General features: G+C 42.7%; 1 protein-coding gene across 3 annotated transcripts; it reads left to right on the forward strand.

The window, feature by feature from the left end:
• The first annotated feature begins 189 nt into the window (after positions 1-189).
• On the forward strand, positions 190-15,258 carry LOC147030701 (uncharacterized). 3 transcript variants are annotated; one of them, XM_085872104.1, is made up of 3 exons: positions 14,188-14,256; positions 14,397-14,429; positions 14,510-15,258. In XM_085872104.1, the coding sequence occupies exons 1-3, from the start codon at positions 14,249-14,251 to the stop codon at positions 15,090-15,092; spliced, it is 624 nt and encodes a 207-aa protein (XP_085728230.1). In that variant the 5' UTR covers positions 14,188-14,248; the 3' UTR covers positions 15,093-15,258. The 3 variants fall into 3 exon arrangements, 1 of the variants encoding a protein (XP_085728230.1); XR_015055806.1 differs by lacking the exons at positions 14,188-14,256; positions 14,397-14,429 and adding an exon at positions 190-325; XR_015055805.1 differs by lacking the exon at positions 14,397-14,429 and having other exon boundaries at positions 14,177-14,256.
• Positions 15,259-21,906: the final 6,648 nt, after the last annotated feature.

Raw genomic sequence — 21,906 nt, forward strand, 5'->3', positions numbered from 1 at the left:
TCGGCGCAGTTCGAGCATCACTGAGGGACGGACGGGTTCTTACAGAGCATCAACTCTAAGAGAGCAAAGACCCGTTCGTTCCTCTCAAACGAGTTGCCGACTGAGGCCCGAATCACCCGGCCGTTTGGCAAGGCCCGAGCTTGACCGGGGCTACGTTAGCTGCCGTGGGGAAGGAGCATCGCGGGTCGCCCAAGCGCGTTCGTGTGGAGAGAGCCGGAGAGAGCTCGCCTGCCGCACGGAAGGCCCGAGCTCGACCGCGGCTACGCGAGCTGCTGTGGGGACGGGACATCGCGGGTCGCCCAAGCCAGACACCACGAGGGTGCAGGTAACCTGCAACGGTCTCGTGGGACTCGTTCGGTCTGCCAAGTCCCACGCCATAAAGACCCAAGAGGTCCAGTCTGACCCCATTGCCTTTGATGGAGTCTTTTTCCTGCTTTTCTTTCGAATGAATATCGTGGCGCCGAGTCCCATAAGTAAAACTGTGTAAGTGACTGTACATTAATAATTACTTATAGACGGTTGTAGCGATTTGTCTTGCCCACGTGCCGTGCCGCATTCATTGTTTGTTCTGTATACGTGCATGTTGGTGTTTTTTAATGACTGCATGATTGTTCCTGCAGACATAGAGTAAATAAATGTGCTGGTTTAAATGTAAACCTGTTCGTTGGGTCCATGCCCCCATTGAAATGCCATCTTGCATTGCGGAATATTAGTTGGCTTTGAAATACCCGGTAAAGTGATCGGGTCCAACGGGACTGCGCGATATTACCCCGCTCAGTTATCCCAAAAGGAAGCGGGCTGCTTAAGCGGCTCGTTTCCAAGCGGTCCCGTTGAGGTACAACCTCTTGGTAACCTACCTGCGCGAATAATTAGGTAAATCGAATATTTGGCGATCAGACCCTGTAGCGCGGGTAGGGTACGGACAAGGTTGTGGTGGGATTGAAAACCCATCCGTGACTGGTTTCTGACGCCATTGGAGCAAGTCGCGACTGGATTGTCCGTTCGGTGGGCGAACCGGCTGCTCTTGGTTAACGTGGTCGTTCGCACGCCGGGCGGGTGGGAATACTACAACAATATATGTATATAAAATCTGCTAAACTAGTTGTGGCAGAGCACAATATGTTCCATGGGATTTTTGGTCGGCATAAAGATAAAAGGGTTCCAATGACAAACGTGTGCCAAGAACAATGAGATTCATCATTTCCGTGGATTCTGGAAGATGCACGATTTCTCTAAGATTCTCTTCACACCATGATTACCTGAGCCACAGAAGGTAGACGGATGTTATGTTGACACATCTGTCTGTCTGTTTGTTTGTCTGTGAGGATCAGATCTCAAACATTTATGAATGGTTTTGGAAGAAACTTGGTGGACAGATTGAGTGTTTGACAAGGACGAAATGATTCGATTTTTGGTGAAGATATGGATCTGGATCTGGAAAGAAGAATTTAATTATTTTTTTTCCCCAAGTCATTCTTCACCATTGAGAGATGGGGCAAAAACGGCATACAGTATATCATGATATCTCAAAAAGTTGTGGACGGGTTATTGGAAAACTTTCTGGATGAGTTGGGTGGGTAATAAAAACAAGCCGATTAGATTAATCGCATTCAAATCGTAAACTGTTCAACCTGGCAGAGGTATGGACTCTACCTCGTGTCATTCGAGTTTAAACATGATTTAGGCAAGGTTGATTGTTATGAGATCATCAGTCAAAATGATTTGTCACCATTAGGATGTACAACTGCAGTAGTCTCTTGGAGGACTTCAGTATATTCCTTGCCCTTCTAGATATTGCTTTCTTGGAATTAAAATGATTTTGCTCAATACCCATGCCCTATACTATGATACTCCACTAGCAGAGTACCGGCCCTATGGGCGATCTTGTTCCAAACATGCAACACGTTCTTCTAACGCATACCTTTATTTGGCAACTGAGAGCTCTGTATACACAAAAAATTAAAAAAAACAACCTCAAATGAGCTAAGATCCTCGTCGTCTTAATGATGACGTCATAAAAACGAATATGACGTCATTGTGATATATCAGGTTTGCCATAAATTATCTGTGCTAATTTGCCCGGCTTGATTCCCGCAAACAAAATTCAAAAAGTTTGCCTAGTTTCAGAGATAATTTTTTAGGCGATTTCCATTAGCGGAGATATTTTGACGTCATAACTTTTTTTTCTGGGAGGAATTTTCAAAATCGGAGATGGTTACTGTCTGCACAGCGTGTATATATATATATATATATATATATATATATATATATATATATATATATATATATATATATATATATATATATATATATATATATATATATATATATATATATATATGCCAAGTTTCAGGAAGTTTTGATGAAAACTGTAGGCTGTGAAACGAAAAAGTCCACAAGAAGAAGATGAAGAACAACAACGTGAGTAAGACTTGGAGATCCTCCACGATGATCTTAAAACAAAACCCATGAAGTTATGTGCATGAAGTAAAAACCAACCTACTGCTTATAATTCAAAACACCTCACTGCACAGGAGCACGTCGGGACAGGAATACTGTCCTGTAAATGGTGGTCTTGTTATACCCTCCCCCCATCTGGAGGCCGTGCTACTTGAAGCACATTTACTGGACAATTTGCCTCTATCCCCCACCCAAGACCACCAGCAAAAATAAAAACACCCTTCAGCACTAATTGGGGTCATGCTGAACCTATGTAGCTCGTCTGGATGTAAACGGTCCACATCTGGAGAAGGAGTAGCGGGACAAACATAAACAAACACACAAACACCAGTCTGTGAATTATCGTTAGGATAAGGAAAGAAAGGGGGAAGTGATTGTGAATTTAACGTTCCATCTTGTATATTATTTCTGAGTTTGTGGTTTCGTGTCGCGCTATCTTCGACTTTGTTCTGCGCTCGAGTCACGTGATATTCGGCTTACATTATCTCAAAGACCATATGAGGTGCATGGTACAAAAAAAGTAAATAAAATGGTTCTGAAACAGTGAAATCGTATTCCACTTACTGCATTAAAGTAAAATTACTACTTATTCTCTGCATCAGTTCCTTTCTCAAACACACCCACCCCAACATGTCGCGCAGAGCGCGGGTTATGCTAGTTACTATTAAATTTTAACATTGTTCTTAGCAAACGGGGACAGGATCAACGCATACACAATACACATACATGATAGGCAGAATGGCCTTCTCATGCGCCAAATTTCCCTGTGTATCTTTGTGTAATGTTAAGAACAGCAAGAAATGGGGAGGGGAGGACGGAGAGCTCGGGATGAGGATGCATGCAGTTGGAAGAGGAAGACTGAGATGTTGGGAGGGGGGAGTGATTTGAGGACTTGGGGTGTGGAAACGGGGGTTGAGTACTTGGGTTTGGGGCAGTTGAAGACTTGAAGAAGAAAAGGGGAGAGGATGGCAGAGTTGGGTTGGGGGAGCAGAGGCAAGGAGGGGACAGAGTTGGGATCGAGAGGTATGAAGCTTTTGAGCGGTTGGGATGGGGGGTGGGGGGAGTTGAAGACTTTGAGTTGGGATGGGGTTGAAGAATTGAAGGTTGAAGAATTGAAGAAGATTGAAGAAAGGGGGAGGAGAGCACAGAGTTTGGGTATGGTACTCGGGGCAGGGCAGAGAGAGGTCAGTTTGGATGGTGGGGGGGGGGTGAGGACTTGGGATGTGTGTGTGTGTGTGTGTGTGTGTGTGTGTGTGTGTGTGTGTGTGTGTGTGTGTGTGTGTGTGTGTGTGTGTGTGTGTGTGTGTGTGTGTGTGTGTGTGTGTGTGTGTGTGTGTGTGTGTGTGTAAAAGGGGGGGGGGGTGGTTGGCAAGCTGAAGTCACATTTTACATGATGCAGAATTTCCATAGGTTCCAGATTGTCCTATTGGGTCTTTTGGGTCTTCTAGGTATTTTGAGTTCTCAAGGTATTTTGGGTCCTCATAGTCTTTTGCATCCTCATGGTCATTTGGATCCTCTGGGTCCTTGGGTATGTTAGGTCTTTGGGGTCCTCAGGGTCTTTTTGGTACTCGGGGTCTTTTGGGTGTTTTGGTTTCTCAAGCTCTTTAGGTCTTTCAGATCTTTGGGTATTTTTGGTCTTCTGAGTGTTTGGGGTCTTTGGTATGCTTGGTGTTGGCTTAATGGTTTGTGTGGTAGGCTTGGGATCCTCGGGCCATGAGTTCAAATCCCCCTCACCTGTTGAATTAATACCAGGTGGGGTTAACTCAGTCTGTCATCCTTCCGAGGTCAGCAAAATGAGTGCCAGCTTGCTGGTAACCTGTGCTGGTAACCTGGGGTATTTTGGGTTTTAAGGGTCTTTGAGGTGTTTTGGGTCTTTGGGGCATTAACGTATCTTTTAGGTATTTTTGGTGTTCGTGGTCTATTGGTTTTTTTAAGGGTCTTCAGGATCTTTAAAGATTTTTTTTCAGTATTTTGGGTCTTTTGGGTATTCGGGGTCTTTTAGATTTTCGGGGTCTTCAGGATCTTTAAAGATTTTTTTCAGTATTTTGGGTCTTTTGGGTATTCGGGGTCTTTTAGATTTTCGGGGTCTTCTTGGTCTTTCTTGTATTTTGGGTATTCAGGATCTTTTGGTTCTTTAGCATCTTTTTGGTCTTTCAGGTATTCTTGGTCTTTTGGGGTTTTAAGGGTGTTTGGGTCATTGGGGTCTTTAAGGGTCTTTGAGGTATTTTGAGTTGTTGGGGTCTTTTGGTTATTTAAGGGTCTTCAAGGACTCTGGGGTCTTTAAAGTTTTTTTCCGGAAGTTTGTGTCTTTGGGGTCTTCTCAGTGTTTGGGATATTTTGGTTCTTGTAACATTGGTCTTTGGGGTCTTGTAAGTCTTTTGAGTCTTTAGGGTTTTTTGGGTCTTTAAGGTTTTAGGTCTTTTGGGTCTTTGAGGTCTTTTGGGTCTCCATGGCCTTTCAGTGTCTTTTAGAAATTTTGACTCTGTGGGGTCTTTTGGGTCTTCAGGGTATTTCTTCAGGGAAACCTTCTTTAGGATATTTTGGGTCTTGATGATCTTTTTGGTCCTTGGGGTCTCTTGGGTCTTTGAGGTCTTTTGGGTCTTTCAAGATCTTTAAGGTATCTTGGGTCTTTCAGGATCTTTAGGATATTTTGGGTCTTCATGGTTCTTTGGGTTCTCGGGGTCATTTAGGTCCTCAGGGTCCTTTGGGTACTTGTGGTTAAGTATTTCAGGTTACAATTGTCGGTGACACCAGGTTAACTGTCCAACCAGTGGGTAAGGAGCGGATATACACAGACATACATATAGACAGACATACATACAGACAAGCCAGAAAGCGAAATGGCTGCTCACTCTCGATGGAAAGCTGGCCGACGTGACTATCCGATATTCATGTTCATGCTATCAATCAACTTAGCACAATAAATATGATTATCACAGCCCTCTTAGTTTGCGCCCAGAAACCCGCCTTGTGAAATTTCAGGCATGTTTCCAAAGAGACTCTAACAAATGGCAGCCCTGGTAATTCCATTGATCTATTCGCGAAAGATTTTATTTTTTATATGATGCTGTAAGACATTCTCCTTGGGCACAAAAAAAAGACAGGACCCTCGGAGGTCCAGTTTCGGAGGTATTGATTTTTTTTTGTACCGTCCACAATAAGTGTACGATGTACGATAAAGTATTTTAGCTGTTGCTAAGCAACGGAGGTGTGCATAGCAACCATTCATTTTTGTGTACATGCTCGCCACATTGTACACATTTCACCCAAGTTTCATCAAAATCAGACTCTTTCTCTTAGAGATATTCGCAATTAACCGTTTCTGAAATGTTCAACATGTACTCGCCCAAAACCTATTTCCTCCTACAAATATTTTTTGTTAGGGCTGCAAATTGGCATGAAGGGAGCTCGATAGATTGCGCACAGAACTCTAAGCTTCGATTTTTCGATTTATTTCTTTTTGATATTTTTTCGATTTTTTGACCACTTTTAAGGGCCGTTGCTAGGGCCCGGGGTCCCATATTCGAAAGCACACGATTCCCAGAAATATTAGTCCTACCTACCAAATTTCATTGGAATCGGTTGAGTGGTTTAGTCCCGAGGCTTGACCAAAGTTTCGCGGACAGACAGATGGAAATGTCCAGAATAAGGGTGCTCGAAGAGCAGCCAATATCATAAATCTTCCATCACTGGTCTGTTCTGTGGTAGGCATGTGATAGTGTTAGGGATTTGGAAACCTTGTGCACACAAGCAGCCAGAGTCCCCATAGTTCAGTTATTTCGATAAGTATGTGTTTATAGTTTGAATCCATCCCCTTTTTCTAATGGGAATTACATGTGTGCTACGAGTTTTTTTATAGACAGATTTATTACATCCTCATCAACAACAACAACAACAACGACACCACCCTCACTCAACCCGGTCGCCATTACGCACGTGTTCGGGACCACAGATGTGAGCGGAGGTTTTGTCACCTCAGGGGCTGGCTCCGCCATAGCCAGATGGAGTGTTCGGCCCGACCAATGAAGGGCCGCCCCGAGTCGCCTGACAACCGACCGTCCAATCAGGAGGTGAGTGGCGAGGAAAAGAAACCCCTCCCACCTTAAGATGAGGGGTTTGGTGGTCAGGGCGTGGTGTTCTGCAGGATCGCGGCGATTTCAGTCTGCGGTCTTGGTGGCGAGTGCGGCTTGGTCTGGTCGTGGGTCGTGGTGGTTTGCGTTGGAGCGCTCGAGCTGGGATCACCGTTCCCATCACGGACTCCGAGCTCCACAAGTGCGGGTCCGGTGAAACTGCACGAGACGGGGAGTTTCCCGAATAGGCCCCTGCTCTCAGCTCACCTTCCCTCCGAGCTGAAAGGCCGAACTAAAGACCCACTGGTCAATTTATTGTGTGTGTGTGTGTGTGTGTGTGTGTGTGTGTGTGTGTGTGTGTGTGTGTGTGTGTGTGTGTGTGTGTGTGTGTGTGTGTGTGTGTGTGTGTGTGTGTGTGTGTGTGTGTGTGTGTGTGTGTGTGTCCGTGGGCCCCGTCTTTAAGTGGAATTGTTAAGTGCTTTTGCTCATCATACATTGCCTGCCTATATTCGTGATTAAGTCTGCACTGTGTCTTATTATTGTAAATAAGTATTTGTTAAATGTACCAGCTCGTTTTCTGTGCTTTCCTCCGTTGGCCGAGCAAGCTGCGTATTGAGAATTATTAAGGCCGTTCGTGCTGTAAATTGTTCATTTGGTCCGACGCAGTTTTGGTAAGTTCCGCTCGGTTACGCTGGATCCGAGTCGGTGATAGTGACTCGATTCGGACAAAGTCGGTCGAGGGTGTGGTTTTCCCCATTAGTTGGACGACGTGGGTATTTATGTACATTGAAATTAGGCAATTAACTCTTCCCCACGCAGTCAAAATATTGGCGACCATGGTCCTCTAAGTGACCCGTGACCTTTCGGAGTTGTCCGAGAGTCACGACCTAAATTCCGGGTGTTCGGTGGGAGACGACTCCACTGCTCCACCTCGTGGTTGTTTATCGCCGCCGAACCCCGGTCCACAACAATAGCACTGGACCAATCATGTTTGGTGATGTACCTCGGGCTGCATTGCTAATACTCGGCAGCCTCCGATTCACTCTTTAGCAACTCCTAATTTTTGCTCATTCGTTCCAGATGGTGAGCCAAAAAGTATAGCGATCCAGTCATGTATACTAAGTACAATATAGCCGAGTTCCGTGGACCATTGACGCTTGTCTAGGATGAGATAACAAACACTTAGCTCCATTATAGTAGAGATATCATAATTTTGTATATGACTGGTAATTGGCCCGTCCTAATTTCAGGTGCAGAATGAGAAATTTTATTGCTTTATAGTTTTGTAGTGATCATATGACCCATCACGTGATAATTCCATTTTACTTCTATCATTCATGATGATGTCAAATTCAACATGGGAGATAATCAAGAAAAGTGGAAGGACAGACTCTGTGTGGAGGATATTAAATAATACTTCATTCTTGAATTGTTTGCAGAAGACTTTATTGATATTTATTGAGACATGAATACATGAAATCAAAAGAATGCCCTTGCCTTAAAATTATTTAATATTTTTGTTGAGTCATTTTCCAATTGATCAGGATTATTAAGGTAACTGAAGAACAAGTTAAATTCCCTTCTTGTGAATGTTTAATAGCAACAACAACCACCATGACCCCAGCCACCATAACCTCCTGCACCACCGAAACCACCCCTACCATGACCATGACCGCAGCACCCACCGTGACCCCAGCCACCATGTCCCCAGCCACCGTAGCCCCCACCGTAGCCGCCACCGAAACCGCCACCGAAACCATTCCCACCGTAGCCACCACCTAAGCCCCCATGGTGGTGATGGTCCACCTGGACACAGTGGACATGCTCGTGGCCGTGACTATGACCGTGGGAAACGCAACCACCATGGCTCATACAGTGACCGTGTTCATGGCAATGGCTGTGTCCATGTCCGTGGTCGTGACAGTGACCATGGCCGTGGTCGTGGCAATGCTTGTTGCCATGGCAATGATCGTGCTTATGGCAGGTCGTGCAGCAACAGCCCCCGGCGACCTCAGCACCGCTCTCATCACGGCGTGCTGGTCCTGAGCGTGCCGGCACGTTGGGAAAACTGCAGGCGATAAAAAGAGACCTTGAAATTCAAGCTGTAATTGAAGGATGGCGTTTCCACCAAAAAAATTATCAATGAATGAAATTAGTGTTCGATGTGAATTAACCATTGTGTTTAAATCGTGTAACCAATATCATATTCCTGGTGAACCTGGAGGTGTGTACACTGCTCGTTCTCATCCAAATGTTTATGGTTAGTCAGTCTGCCTGGTGGCTCTCTCCACGAAATCCTTGAATAAACCTCTTGTACACGAATCCTAATGATGAAAGATCATGTTATACCTGGCCATTGATGTAGCTTGCTGTAAAGCGTAGATCGGATGATGGTACCCAGGGGGAAACACTCCGTCCTGAAATGAATTCACCTGCTAAGGCGCGTTATATACACTGCGTTCAGAGTTTCTCACCTCTAATTTAATCATTATATTCAATTAAGCCACGCAGTGAAGTGATTTTTCATCGCTGTGTTTTTGTTGCTCTATACACTTGTCCAAAATAAACGATGCGCTCAATAAAACTTCATGTTTGTTTTCAGTTGGTTCTCTGCAAAAGTTAACTTTATGTGTATGTCGTGATTTTCTTGAACTTTCATAAACAACCTTCAGGAGATGAATACTCACCGGTGTGTCATTTAATTACCTCGACAGAATGGAATAATGACGTTGGTATTCCTGCACGTGTTAAGGGGGGAAGGGTGGAGACAATTGAAAGGTGATGTAAATTAAAGTTCACGTGTAAGGTGATCAGAAAGTCTGTGGCCTGACATAACATTGTATTAACTCTTCACAGCAATTTATTTTGATTTGTATTGTGCTTCGTTCTTCAACAACATATTTTCAAAACAGATCATTCAGCCTTCTTTAATTGATATCCTTCTATGTTAGACCATGCACTTATTCATCAAACAATCTAGCCATCCATCCATTGGGACCACACTCTGTGTGAGCATTGGTGCTGCCGAAGCAGTATCCTCAGCTATTGGGCACAATCCTGGACAGGTCACTACTCCAACACAGGATACCAGCAAGCTGGCACTCATTTTGCCAACCTCAGAAGGATGACAGGCAGAGTCAACCCTACCTGGTATTTATTCAACAGTCAAGTGGGATTTGAACTCAGGATCCCAGGATCCCAAGCCCACCACCCTAATCATGAAGCCAACATCAGACATGTTCATTACACATGGAACTGTGAACTGCAGGAGCAAGTTTAATAGTCTCAATCTGTACGTAAAGTGTATTGTGGCTTGTGGGAAAAAGAGAGGATGGATGACCCTGAGTTAATATACTTGTGGGGTTGTGGGGGAAGGGGTGGGAACTAAGGGAGGTCAAAAAGTTTGTGAAAGAGGAGTTGAGCTCAAAATAACAACATGGTACACGTGAACTCACAGTTGTTTTATTCTTTACACTTTCATAGAACGCAGTCTTGAGAAAAGGACATGGGAAGGGTCTTTTCAATTGTTACTTTGCATTTTGCACGAAAGAAACAGTGCTGGGCAGCGTCATATTTGTCTGAATGTTGAATGTCAGTGATCTCATGTGGTTACTCTGCCCTCAAGGCATGATATAGCGTAATTATTTTTCCAAGTACTGCGGAACTGGTGGTTTTTGAAAGTGCCGTGAAGGCGATTTGTGTTCTACAGTTTCCAAGTATGCAATTCAATTGGGATTAAAAAAAAGTTTTAAAGCTTGTAGAAAATAAACAAAAAAGAAATGATTGGAATTTTTACCACCATTGATGCATAATCTTTTATACCACCTCATTTATCACGTTTAATTAGTTCCTTGTGCCTGTTGTTTGTGTCCTTTATGACATCACGAGAAGCAGCAAGTTTCCTGTTTGGAATTTTTCAATTTTGTTTGACTGCCAGGCAGACAGACGAAAACAATTACTTTACTTCTGTGTGCATGCACGATCGGGATAAGATTCTGTACATTTTGCCAAATTCAGAGCCAAAGTATTGCTAAACTGCAGGTTCGTGTTCCGATCCATATTCCGATTCGTATTCTGGTGTTCAAAATATAAAATTAAATTGAAATGAAGTTGTTCCTCGATCATAGACTGACGTCGATAGACAGACAGACAGAGAGAACCAATTGTTTAACCGTGCTTTTCGCTTCGCTCGCACGGAGTAATAAATAAATAACGTCCTGATGAATGAATGGACAAGAAAAAACAAACACAATGTACGTACAAACACAATGTACGTACACGTACATACTCCACTTTTTTTTTTTTCTATTTTCAAGAATATTTTCAACGATATCAGAATATAATTTCCAAGTCAGTCAAGTTTCCAATCATAGTCACCAATGTAAACACCTTTATAGCTGGTTCGGATGGGTCTGATTAATTATGCATTTAAAAATCATTGTTTGTGGAGGAGTTTCATCCCATTACATAAATTGTGCAAATTGTCAGCAGCGTCGAGATCTCTTCACGGTTAATTGAGACTTCAAAAAGTTACTGATCTGAGTTCAAATCAAGAATACCATGAGGCATTATTTATATCTCTGTCTGTATCAGTCTATCTCTATTTCTAACACATTAATATATATATATATATATATATATATATATATATATATATATATATATTCTCCATCAGTCTATCTCTCTCAGTCCATCTGTACGAGGAGTCTATCTCTATGTTACCGTACCTATAGAAAGTCTACACCGCCTTTCAAAATTTTCACCTTTTGTTCTGTTATAGCCTGGAATTAAATTGCATTAAATCAGATTTTTCCACCTTTATTTACACGTTGTTACCCACAATTTCCAAGTGAAAAACAAATTCCACAAGTTTCAGAAAATTAATCAAAAATACAAAACTGGAATATCTTGGTTGGATAAGTGTCCATCCTCTGAGTTAACACTTGGTGGAAGCACCTTTGAGAGCAATTACAGCTATGAGTGTTGGGATTGGTCACAACCAACTTTTGTACACTTTGATTGGGCAATATTTGCAAATTCTTCTGTACAAAACTGTTCAGTCAAATTGTGTGGGAGAGCGTTGATCGACAGCAATCTTCAAGTTATGCCACAGATTTTCGAATGGATTTCGCTCGGGGCTCTGACTGGGCCACATCAGGACATTGATGTTTTTGTTCCTAAGCCACTCCAGTGTAGCTTTGGCTGTGTGCTTCCATAGCAATCTCAGCTTTCTTGCAGAGGGCAGCAGGTGTTCTTCGAGGATCTTTCTGTATTTTGCTTCATCCATTTTCCCTTCTATCCTGACAAGTGCCCCCCAGTCCCTGCTGATGTGAAACATCCACATAGCATGATTCTGCCACCACCATGCTTCACAGTAAGGATGGTGTTCTTTGGATGATATGCTGTGTTTGGTTTGTGCCAAACGTAACGTTTTGCATTTAGACCAAAAAGTTTCATCTTGGTTTTGTCAGACCACAAAACATTTTGCTACATGGCTTCAGAATCTCCAGAGTGGTTTTTGCATACCTCAAATGGGACTCAAGGTGGCCTTTTTTGAGTAATGGCCACCTTATTTCCACCCTCCTATACAGGCCAGACACGTTGAGTGCTTGGGATATTGTTGTCACAAGTACACAGTGACCAGTATATGCCATAAAGACATGTAGCTTTTTGAAAGTTGGCATTGGCCTCTTGGTGGCTTCTCTGATCAGTCTCCTCCTTGCTTGGTCAGCCGGTCTGGACGGATGGCCTGATCTAGACAGGGTCTTGGTAGTGATGCCTTAACTGTGATTCAAGGGATATTCAACACCTTTGAAATATGTTTATAACCATCCCCTGATCTGTGCCTTTCCACATTATCGCAGAGGTCTGCTGAATGCTCCTTGGTGCTCATGGTTGAGTCGTTGCTGTTAAATGCACTACCCAGCAGAGGAAACTTACAGGAAGAGCTGATTTTATTTTGAAATATGCAGAATCGCTATACTTTAACACAGGTGGAGGCCAATTAACTTAGTGTGTGATATTGAAGGTGATTGGTTACACTTGAGCTAATTTACAATTGCTATTAACTCAGAGGGGTGGACACTTATCCAACAAAGATATTAAAAAAGAAAGGAGGTGTAGACTTTATATAGACACTGTATGTCTCGAGCTCTATGTATATCTTGAGCTCTATCAGTCTATCTCTATTCATATCTCTATCTCTATTTATATCTCTGTCTCTATTTGTATCTCCGTCTCTATCAGTCTATATCGATTTACATCTCTATTTATATCTTTATCTCTAATAGTCTATATCTTTATCTCTATTAGTTTATCTCTTTATATCTCTATCTCTAACAGTCTATCTCTATTTATACATTGAGATCTATCAGTCTATTTGTATTTATATATCTATCTCTATCAGTCTATCTCTATTTTTCTCTATTTATATGTCTATCTCTCATTATATCTCTATTTCTATATTTATTTATTTTTCTATCTCTATCAGAATATCTATTTATGTCTCTATCTCGATTTATATCTATATCTCTATCATTATGTCTCAAAATACAGGTATATTTGCATCTATCAGTCTATCTCTATTTATTTCTCTATCAGTCTATCTATATTTATATCTCCATCTATATTAGTCTATCTTTATATCTCTCTCTCCTCCCCCTCACCGCTCCTTCATTGATTGCTGGAGACGTTAAAGATCGTATATTGTCTTTTCCCACACAAATAAGATAAGTTCAATGTTATCGTATTTGTGTGGGAAACTCCTGCCCTGTGTGGGAGATCCCACACAAAGAGAATATGGATGAACCCGAGCTGTTAGCAATTTCGCAAGTGAACAGAAATGGAGAAGGCGGCTGCCAATAATGGAGAAGAAGGCTGCCACCAAGCTTGGAGAAGAAGCCTGCCAATATCACCCAGAGCAGACATTCGTGGTGAAATATCATCAAGGCAGCTCCAAATGTCCCTCATCCGGTCTGACATGAAGTGCTACATGCTCGAGGAGAGGTTCCATGTTGTCAAAGCAGTCTCATTGCAAGATTAACATTGGGTGACTTACAGATGAATTTAAAAGGTAGTCAAGGAAGAAATTTGCAATTTTTTTTCATTGTGCCAGCGAAAACTCGTTTACTCTTCGTGGAAGACACCATGTGGGATATTTAACGATGCTTGCAATCGATACTATCAAGCGGGTCACTATGCAGATAAACGTCCCACCTGACGATGGAACACTCATTGATACAGCATCCTGTCTGTGCAATACTATAGGATAAGAGTTTATAGATGTGTCGGGAATCAAATCCAGAAGAGAATGGCCAAAAGCGAGTTTGTTACCTCTGAGTTATCCCATAATATTTATCCACACAGCAAAAGTAATAAGATCCTAAACTATAACTGTGTACAATACTGCGTACAATTCAAAATCATGAATAGTTGCATGTGTTGTTGAATTTCCAATGAAAACTCAGTTTTTTGTTATTATCTTGGCGTATTAATTGGCATGCAAACAGCACTCGTGTTTACAGTAATGGCGTGTATGTGCTACTGATGTAATTGTGTAAACTTTAAAAATCACGCTTCAAACCAATTTCATCGTATAATTGAAGTAATGACAAGCACAACCTCTCGTCGGTTCAATATATATAAGGGCAGAGAGAGGAGAGAGAGCTTTAAGTTGAAACCGACACTCAGTTGGAATAGAGAACAAGAACATACCCACGATGGCAAGGTAAGGTACCTGGGAAATTTCTTGATGTTAGTTATTTAATTAGCTTTGTGACAGATTAGGAAGTGAAGTTGTGAAAGTAGGTTTGCACGTCATGGATGTGCGTCTCATCTCATGTACGTCCTGTCTTTGTGAAATTACAGGACATGCGCAACACACGTCAACATCTCCAAGAGGTCTGAGACATATCAGTTTCATGAATTCATTGATGATGCAAGTGGGTCCAGGTCTGTACGTTTTCCGTTTTATGTTTCAGTATGCAAGGAAGTGCTTCAGAAAGTCCGGGCCCTGCTCGGCGAGATGAAAGTGGTGCTGAGCTGGCCGGCTGCTGTAGGTCCTGTGGACATGGCCACGGGCATGGAGGGTACGGTGGCTTCGGGCATGGCGGCGGATACGGCTATGGTCAGGGAGGCTCTGGATATGGGGGATATGGAAATGGTGGCAGCCATAGTCATAGCCATAATCACGGCCACAAGCACTGCCATGATCACGGACACGGACATTGCCACGACCATGGGCATGGGCACTGCCACTGCCACGACCACGGTCACTGCATGAACCACTCGGGTTGCGTTTCCCATGGTCACTGTCATGGGCACGAACACGTGCATTGCGTCAAGGTCGACCATCACCACCACGGATGTGGAGTAGGAGGCTTCGGGGGAGGAGGCTTCGGGGGAGGAGGATATGGTGGTGGCTACGGCTTAGGTTTGGGAAACGGCTGGGGCCACGGGGGTTGGGGTGGAGGATGCTGTTGTCACGGCCACGGATGGGGTGGCTACGGCGGCTCAGGAGGTTACGGAGGTAGGGGTTCATGGGGAGGGTGTTGCTGCCACTAATAAACCATGCTCATACCAGGTGAAGGGATGTGCTACACTACATTAGTATCACCACAACTAAATTCTCTAAACCAAGAGTTATTTGCTTTGCTTTTATGGGATGAACGAGGGGCTTATGAAATGCTTTGCTAATCTCTCCCTGTACCTGATAACGATTCAATAAACATGGCACAAATGATGCATGCTTCCTCCTTGACTTTCTGTTGATCGTTTATTAATTTTGTGGATTTATAATCATGGTGTTATATTGAGGTTTGATCATCACCAGCAGCAACAGCAGAGGTTGACAAGATCGCTCAAAGGTAGCGTACTCACCTTTGACTTCTCTCATCTGCGTCCGATTCCCAATCCAAAGATGATCTCTCATCGCGGCGCTTCCTTGGCAGAGCAGTGGATCAGTTAGTATCGAAAAGCCCTGCTTCAAATGGACTAGTGTCTAAACAAGCCGGTAGGCGACATGGGTGGTCGCTATATAATTGCATACTAGTCATACAGTTTTTGACGGATCGGGCTGAAATTTTTTGACAAAGAGGTTGATTATAGTGCGCATTTTCGATTTTTTATTTTTTTTTTAGGATTTTTCAAAAATTTCAAAGTCCCGTTGCTAGGCAACGGTGGCATCCATAGCAACGGTGCTCAAAAGCATACAACTAGATCCTGGTATGAAGCTACCAGTCAAGTTTCATCAAAATCGGTTGGCTCCTCTGGCCTCCAGAGCTGTCCATTACATACATACAGACAGACGGAAAACCTGAGAATAACGGTAGTCTAGCGACCAACCAACTATTGCATTCGCTAGTGAACCGAACTGTTAAGTGTTGGCTCATTATCCTTCCCGAATGTTTTGGGGGCACTGCATCAGCTTCACAGCCGCGTCTCTGAAAATGATTCAACTGGTGAATCAGATTAGTAATCGAATCCCAATCCAAATTGCTCGTTCGTGAGTGTGATCGTCCTTTTTGCTATCATGCCAATGCCTTAGGTGTCAGCGTGCTTCATGGGGTGCAACAGGTGTCTGGAGGGAACGAAAGGGAAGGAGACAGTGGCACAGCAGAGGGGATGAGATAATAAGGAGAATGTGGATATTATGAAAAAAAAAACACAATTTAGTAACATGTGGTTCACCTGTGAATGGTCAGTTGTCTTTGGAAAATGTACAATTGGACCACCTCCTGGAATCAATGACGAATTCAGCCGCTGGTTGTGTCATCACTGTGGCCGATGCAGTGTCCCTGCACATCAGGATCACAATTTGTAATTTGTTAAGCGTGCCTGGCTCCTTCTAGACACCAGTAGAATCTTTGACATCTACCAGCAACAGTTAAACGGGTCCCCAGCTTAAGGTCCATCCGAGGGACGCACGCTCATTGATAGAATCAATGCCCTGCATAGGAAGCACCAATCTGACAACTTTTGTTCGGGTTGAGAATCTAATCCAGACTGGACAGCTCAAAGGCAAATGCGCTACTTCTGCACCATGATCCTGTTGTGCATGAGTGAATGGTAAAGAAGAAGGAAGGGACGTGGTCCTCTGATGAACTGCACCTGGTGGAGATGTTTTGAATCGATTGTAAGGAGTCAACGAGAGAGAGAGAGAGAGAGAGAGAGAGAGAGAGAGAGAGAGAGAGAGAGAGAGAGAGAGAGAGAGAGAGAGACACCAGGCAGGAGGTGATTACAGTATAATTGAGTGCAGTTGAATGAGGGTAGCGGCTGAGAGGGAGTGGGAGAGAGAGGGAGAGACAGAGAGAGTATGGGACTGATTCTCGGAATGTTTTGGTGAACGAGGTGCCAGGGCAGGTGTTGCATGTGCGAAGCAAGTTGGACAGCACACCTGAGGGTGGTGCTGGAGCAAAAGGTGAGGGTGATGTTGATGACGGACACTGAAGCGTGCAAGCAAGTATAAAAGAACACTTGTAAGTTTATACAGAACCTCAAAAAGCTTAGAAACGGGGTGGCAGGATGGCTGAGAGGTGCAGTATGTGCACTTGAATCCTGAAGCAGCTATAATCTGTCATCCCGTTACTTCACAGGCACAGCAATTCATCAATGTGTGTACTGTCCTTCAGATGGACGTCAAACTGGGTGTCCTGTCTGCTGGCATTACTTGGTGGACGTAAAAGATCTCATGGTGTCCTTTGCAACGAGCCTGCATCCTCGAGATAAATCCTCTCCTAATTACTGAGTTGAATGTCAGGCCTGGTCAGCTGGTTTGTGAAACTTGGGCCAAAATTCCCCCACCCCCAGCCAACTCAACACGAACGTGAGAATAATTGTGGCTGTTCAAAAAGAAGAAACCTTTTTTTTTAAAAAACTCATTTTTGTGCTTTGTCAATTTTCCTTACTGTTCACACTTGAATATTAACCCTTTCTTGAAGCAGGTGCAGTGTTTCAACAAATGGGTGCAGGATGTTCATAAATACGTTTCCCAATCTGCAGAGTACCTCCATCAGTGGACCTTTTATGATAAATCAACCTTGAAACGTCAGTGCAAACATGGCAAACCTATTTTAAACGGACAACCACCAATGTCGATCACTTCAAAAGAAAGTCAATTGAAAGTAAATCATTCCTAATGTGCCCATTATAAATATAATGACACCACAATATGTTTATTGTGGGAAATTCTGATGGTGAGTAATGAGTTGGGGTGTGGGTGGAACTGCCATGTTTGTTTTCCTTCTTTTGAACCATATGAACTGACCCTGAGATGATGCCATTTTGTCACTGAAAACATGCTGAATAAGAGAACAGCACTCGGTTGAGTGCATACCTCTGCCAGGCTGAACAGTTTATGTTTTGTATCCACTGATAAGCTGGATCTGGATTTGGACCTGAACTAAAATCGAATTGGCTTGTTATTGTCACCCAGCTTATCCACTAAGTTTCGTCCGAATCCATCCATAACTTTTTGACATATCCTGTTATATATCATTTAGCCCTATCATTCCAATGGTGAAGAATCAATTAAAAAATTCTCGGGTCCTGATCCGGATTCAGATCTTCACCAAAATCTAATTATTTCGTCCATGTCATATCCCTAAGCTCTCCATCAAATTTCGTCCAAATCCATCCATAACGTTTTGAGATATCCTGTTCACAAACAAACAAACAAACAAGCAAACAGGCCAAAAGACAATAACAAAATCGACTGACCAATACACTTGAAAAATCTTCGATTTTGCAAGTAACAAGACAATGACTATGTGCAAAATCCCACCCCCTCTTCAAAGGTTGCCATGGATACATGAAATTGTCTATTTCATTAAGATTAAAATTGACAACCTTAATCAAAGTTCAGGTCAATCTGATGAAAATTGATTATTTTCAGATTGAAGTGGATGATTTTAGGAGTTTCACCTTGAGTTGACCTTTGACTTTGTGCCCTCAAAAATAGTTGGTTTCCAAATTCAGTGACGCACTATGCAAATTGCTGCTTAACTTTCAAGTTAATCAGATGAAAATTTTCTGGTTTTCAGATTAAAAAAAATAGTGGATTTTAAACGTTTGACCTTAAATAGTTGGTTTCCAAATTCAGTGATGCACTATGCAATTGCTGCTTAAGTTTCAAGTTAATCAGATGAAAATGTACTGGTTTTCAGATTTTAAAAAAAATAGAGGATTTTAAACGTTTGACCTTAAATGGTTGGTTTCCAAATTCAGTGATGCACTATGCAATTGCTGCTTAAGTTTCAAGTTAAACAGATGAAAATGTACTGGTTTTCAGATTTTAAAAAAATAGAGGATTTTAAACGTTTGACCTTAAATAGTTGGTTTCCAAATTCAGTGATGCACTATGCAATTGCTGCTTAAGTTTCAAGTTAATCAGATGAAAATGTACTGGTTTTCAGATTTTAAAAAAATAGAGGATTTTAAACGTTTGACCTTCAATAGTTGGTTTCCAAATTCAGTGATGCACTATGCAATTGCTGCTTAAGTTTCAAGTTAATCAGATGAAAATGTATTGGTTTTCAGATTTTAAAAAAATAGAAGATTTTAAACGTTTGACCTTAAATAGTTGGTTTTTCAATTCAGTGACGCAATGTGCAAATTCTGTTCAACTTTCAAGTCAATTGAATGAAAAATGACGATTTTATAAATGTGACCTCAAGATGACTTTTCACATCAAAATCAATTGGCTTCTCAGTTGAGACTACCTCCACAACTTGGTAAAGTTTCATGAAGATCAGTTTGGAATTGTGACCTGTAGGCGATTGATAAACAAACGGACAGAATAACAAAATCAACTGACCAATACACTTGAAAAATCTTCGATTTGGCAAGTTACAAACAGACAAACAAACAGGGGTGAAAACATAATCTTCGTCCACCTTCGGTGGTACAGGTAACGAGAACAGCACTCGGTAGAGCGTATTCCTCTGCCAGGCTGAATATTGTATATTTTGTGTCCCACTGATAGCCGGATCTGAATCAGGACCTTAACCCAAATCGAATCGGCTTGTTCTTGTCACCTACTGTACCCATTCATCCACCAAGTTTTGTCATTACTCGTCCACGTTTTGAAATATCAGGCCATACATCGATTTAGCCACATCTCTCAATGGTGATGAATCACTTCAATAATTAAAAAGTTATTGTATTCGGATCTGGATTCGGATCTTCACCAAAAATCGAATCAATTCGTCCTTGTCACACTCCAAACATGTCCACCAAGTTTTTGTTCGAATCTGTCTAGACGTTTTTGAGATACATCTGCCAAGTATCATTTTGGCCCTTTACCAGTCTATATTCTCCAACACCAGCTTCTGGACAACTCACAACGTTGAGGCAGATGCGAGAGTGGAGCTACAGTATGTGCAGAAAATAATATTACAGAGAGCTGGCAGGATAATACTACGATAATATTACAATAATATTCCAAACACTAAACTTTAAGCTGTCTTACCTGGGTTTGATTCTCAACCCAGTTATAAATGTCGTGCCCCTTAAGATTTGGCCAGGAATTTGTAATTTGGCCAGGGGGCCTGCAATGGCTCCTCTACTCTTCCCAAAGGATACCGTGGGATCTTTGACATGCACCAACCAATGCCTGCAGACGGTCCAAACAGGTCTTGCATCGATCTGATGGAGCAGCAGTTCATGTTCGGTATTTTATCGCTGAAAAAATGTCGTCCTCATGCAGTCACCAAGTAGACCAAGTGTTCAAGGGAAGTTAAACAAAGATGGCAAATCCAACCCCGAACAATTTCAAAAGCAGCTCATGACACTTATTCTTGGTGTTTATTTTAGGAATCTTTTTGTGAATAGTGTGTGAATGTCAAGACTCCAGAGTCTGGAGAATCCTGTGGACGGAGGATATGTTTCCACCCCTGTTTGTCTGTCTGTCTATAATTAAAATATCTCAAAAAATATATTGATAGATGTGGTGGAAAGTTGGTGTATGTTGGGTGTGTGACGAGGACGAATTGGTTCGATTTTGGTGAAGATCCGGATCCGGATCTGGATACAACAACTTTTTAACTGATTCTTTACCATTGAGAGATAGGGCCAAATAACTATGTATAGCACGATATCTCAAAGGGTTAAGGACGGATTCGAACAAAACTTCGTGGACAGTTTGGGTGTGTAGCAAGGATAAATTGATTAGATTTGCTGAATATCTGGATCCTTATGGGGATACGAGAGTTTTTCATAAAAGATTGTAGTGATTCTTCGTCATCATTGAGAGCTAGGACCAAAAAAATGATATATAGCACAATATTTCAAAAATTTGTGGACGAGCTATGACAAAACTTGGTGGATGAGTTGGGGAGATGACAAGAACAAAGCGTTTAGATTTTAATTCAGATCCGGACCATCAGTGCGATACAAAACATAAGCTGCTCAGCCAGGCGGAGATGTGCGTACCACTGAGTGCCGTTTTAGTTTCCCTTGTGATTTACAGTACAAAGACAGGACCGACTACCTTATACCCAATGCGATGTCTGCAATTTGATCGAGATTATACGAAAATGTGGTGCAACAGTTCGCATTACTGAGACGTCCAAATAATTATGATCAAAACCGTTATGATCATAAGATCAGAATTTTCCCCATTTTCCCCCTTGCTGTATGGCGTTAAATGGCGAGCCCATATTTATGTACAACTAAAATAGCCACCAGTGTTCCAGTCAGCCAACTTTGATCAGATCACAAAATAGAGTGAAATGCATGTGTCTGCCTTCATGTACTATGCTTGTGCCAAGTTTGAACATAATCGGACCATGCATGTCTGAGAAATTGATGGGGACATATTGTTACGGATCTGGCAGCCATGATCACTCAACATTCAGGTCCCCATAGCTCAGTTATTTCGATAAGTAAATGTGGATAGATAGCTCCCTTTCTCCTATGTCTAATGGGAATTAAGTGTGCATGCGCTGCGAAGTTATTTTATAGATAGGATTTTTACACTTATAACAACTACAACAACACCTTCGCTCCATCCTGACGCCATTATGCACGTGGCCAGAGGTGGGCGGAGCCAAAAACACCTCTGCTCGGGACTCCGTCCAGAACGGTGGGAGTTGCCCCGCCTACCGTGGGCCTGTCCAATGGAGGACAGCCAGGGAATCGCGCGATGGGTCCGACCAATGAGGAGGCGAGTGGCCAGGAGAAGAAGCCCTCCTTCCTGAGGAAGAAGTGGTTGTCTGGACCAGCGAGGAGAAAGACGGTGTGCTCGTTGCAGGAGCGTTCGCCATTTCGAGAGATCGTGGCATTTTGCCAAGCAGCGAGGATCGTGTGTGAGACATTCCTGGTGGGAGAGGACATTCTCAGTCCAGGCATTTCCAACCTGGCATCCAAAGCCAGTGAGTGG

The sequence above is a fragment of the Eptatretus burgeri genome, chromosome 3 (assembly GCF_056783735.1).
Source record: "Eptatretus burgeri isolate ZD-2024b chromosome 3, Ebu_testis_v1, whole genome shotgun sequence".
NCBI lineage: Eukaryota > Metazoa > Chordata > Myxini > Myxiniformes > Myxinidae > Eptatretus > Eptatretus burgeri.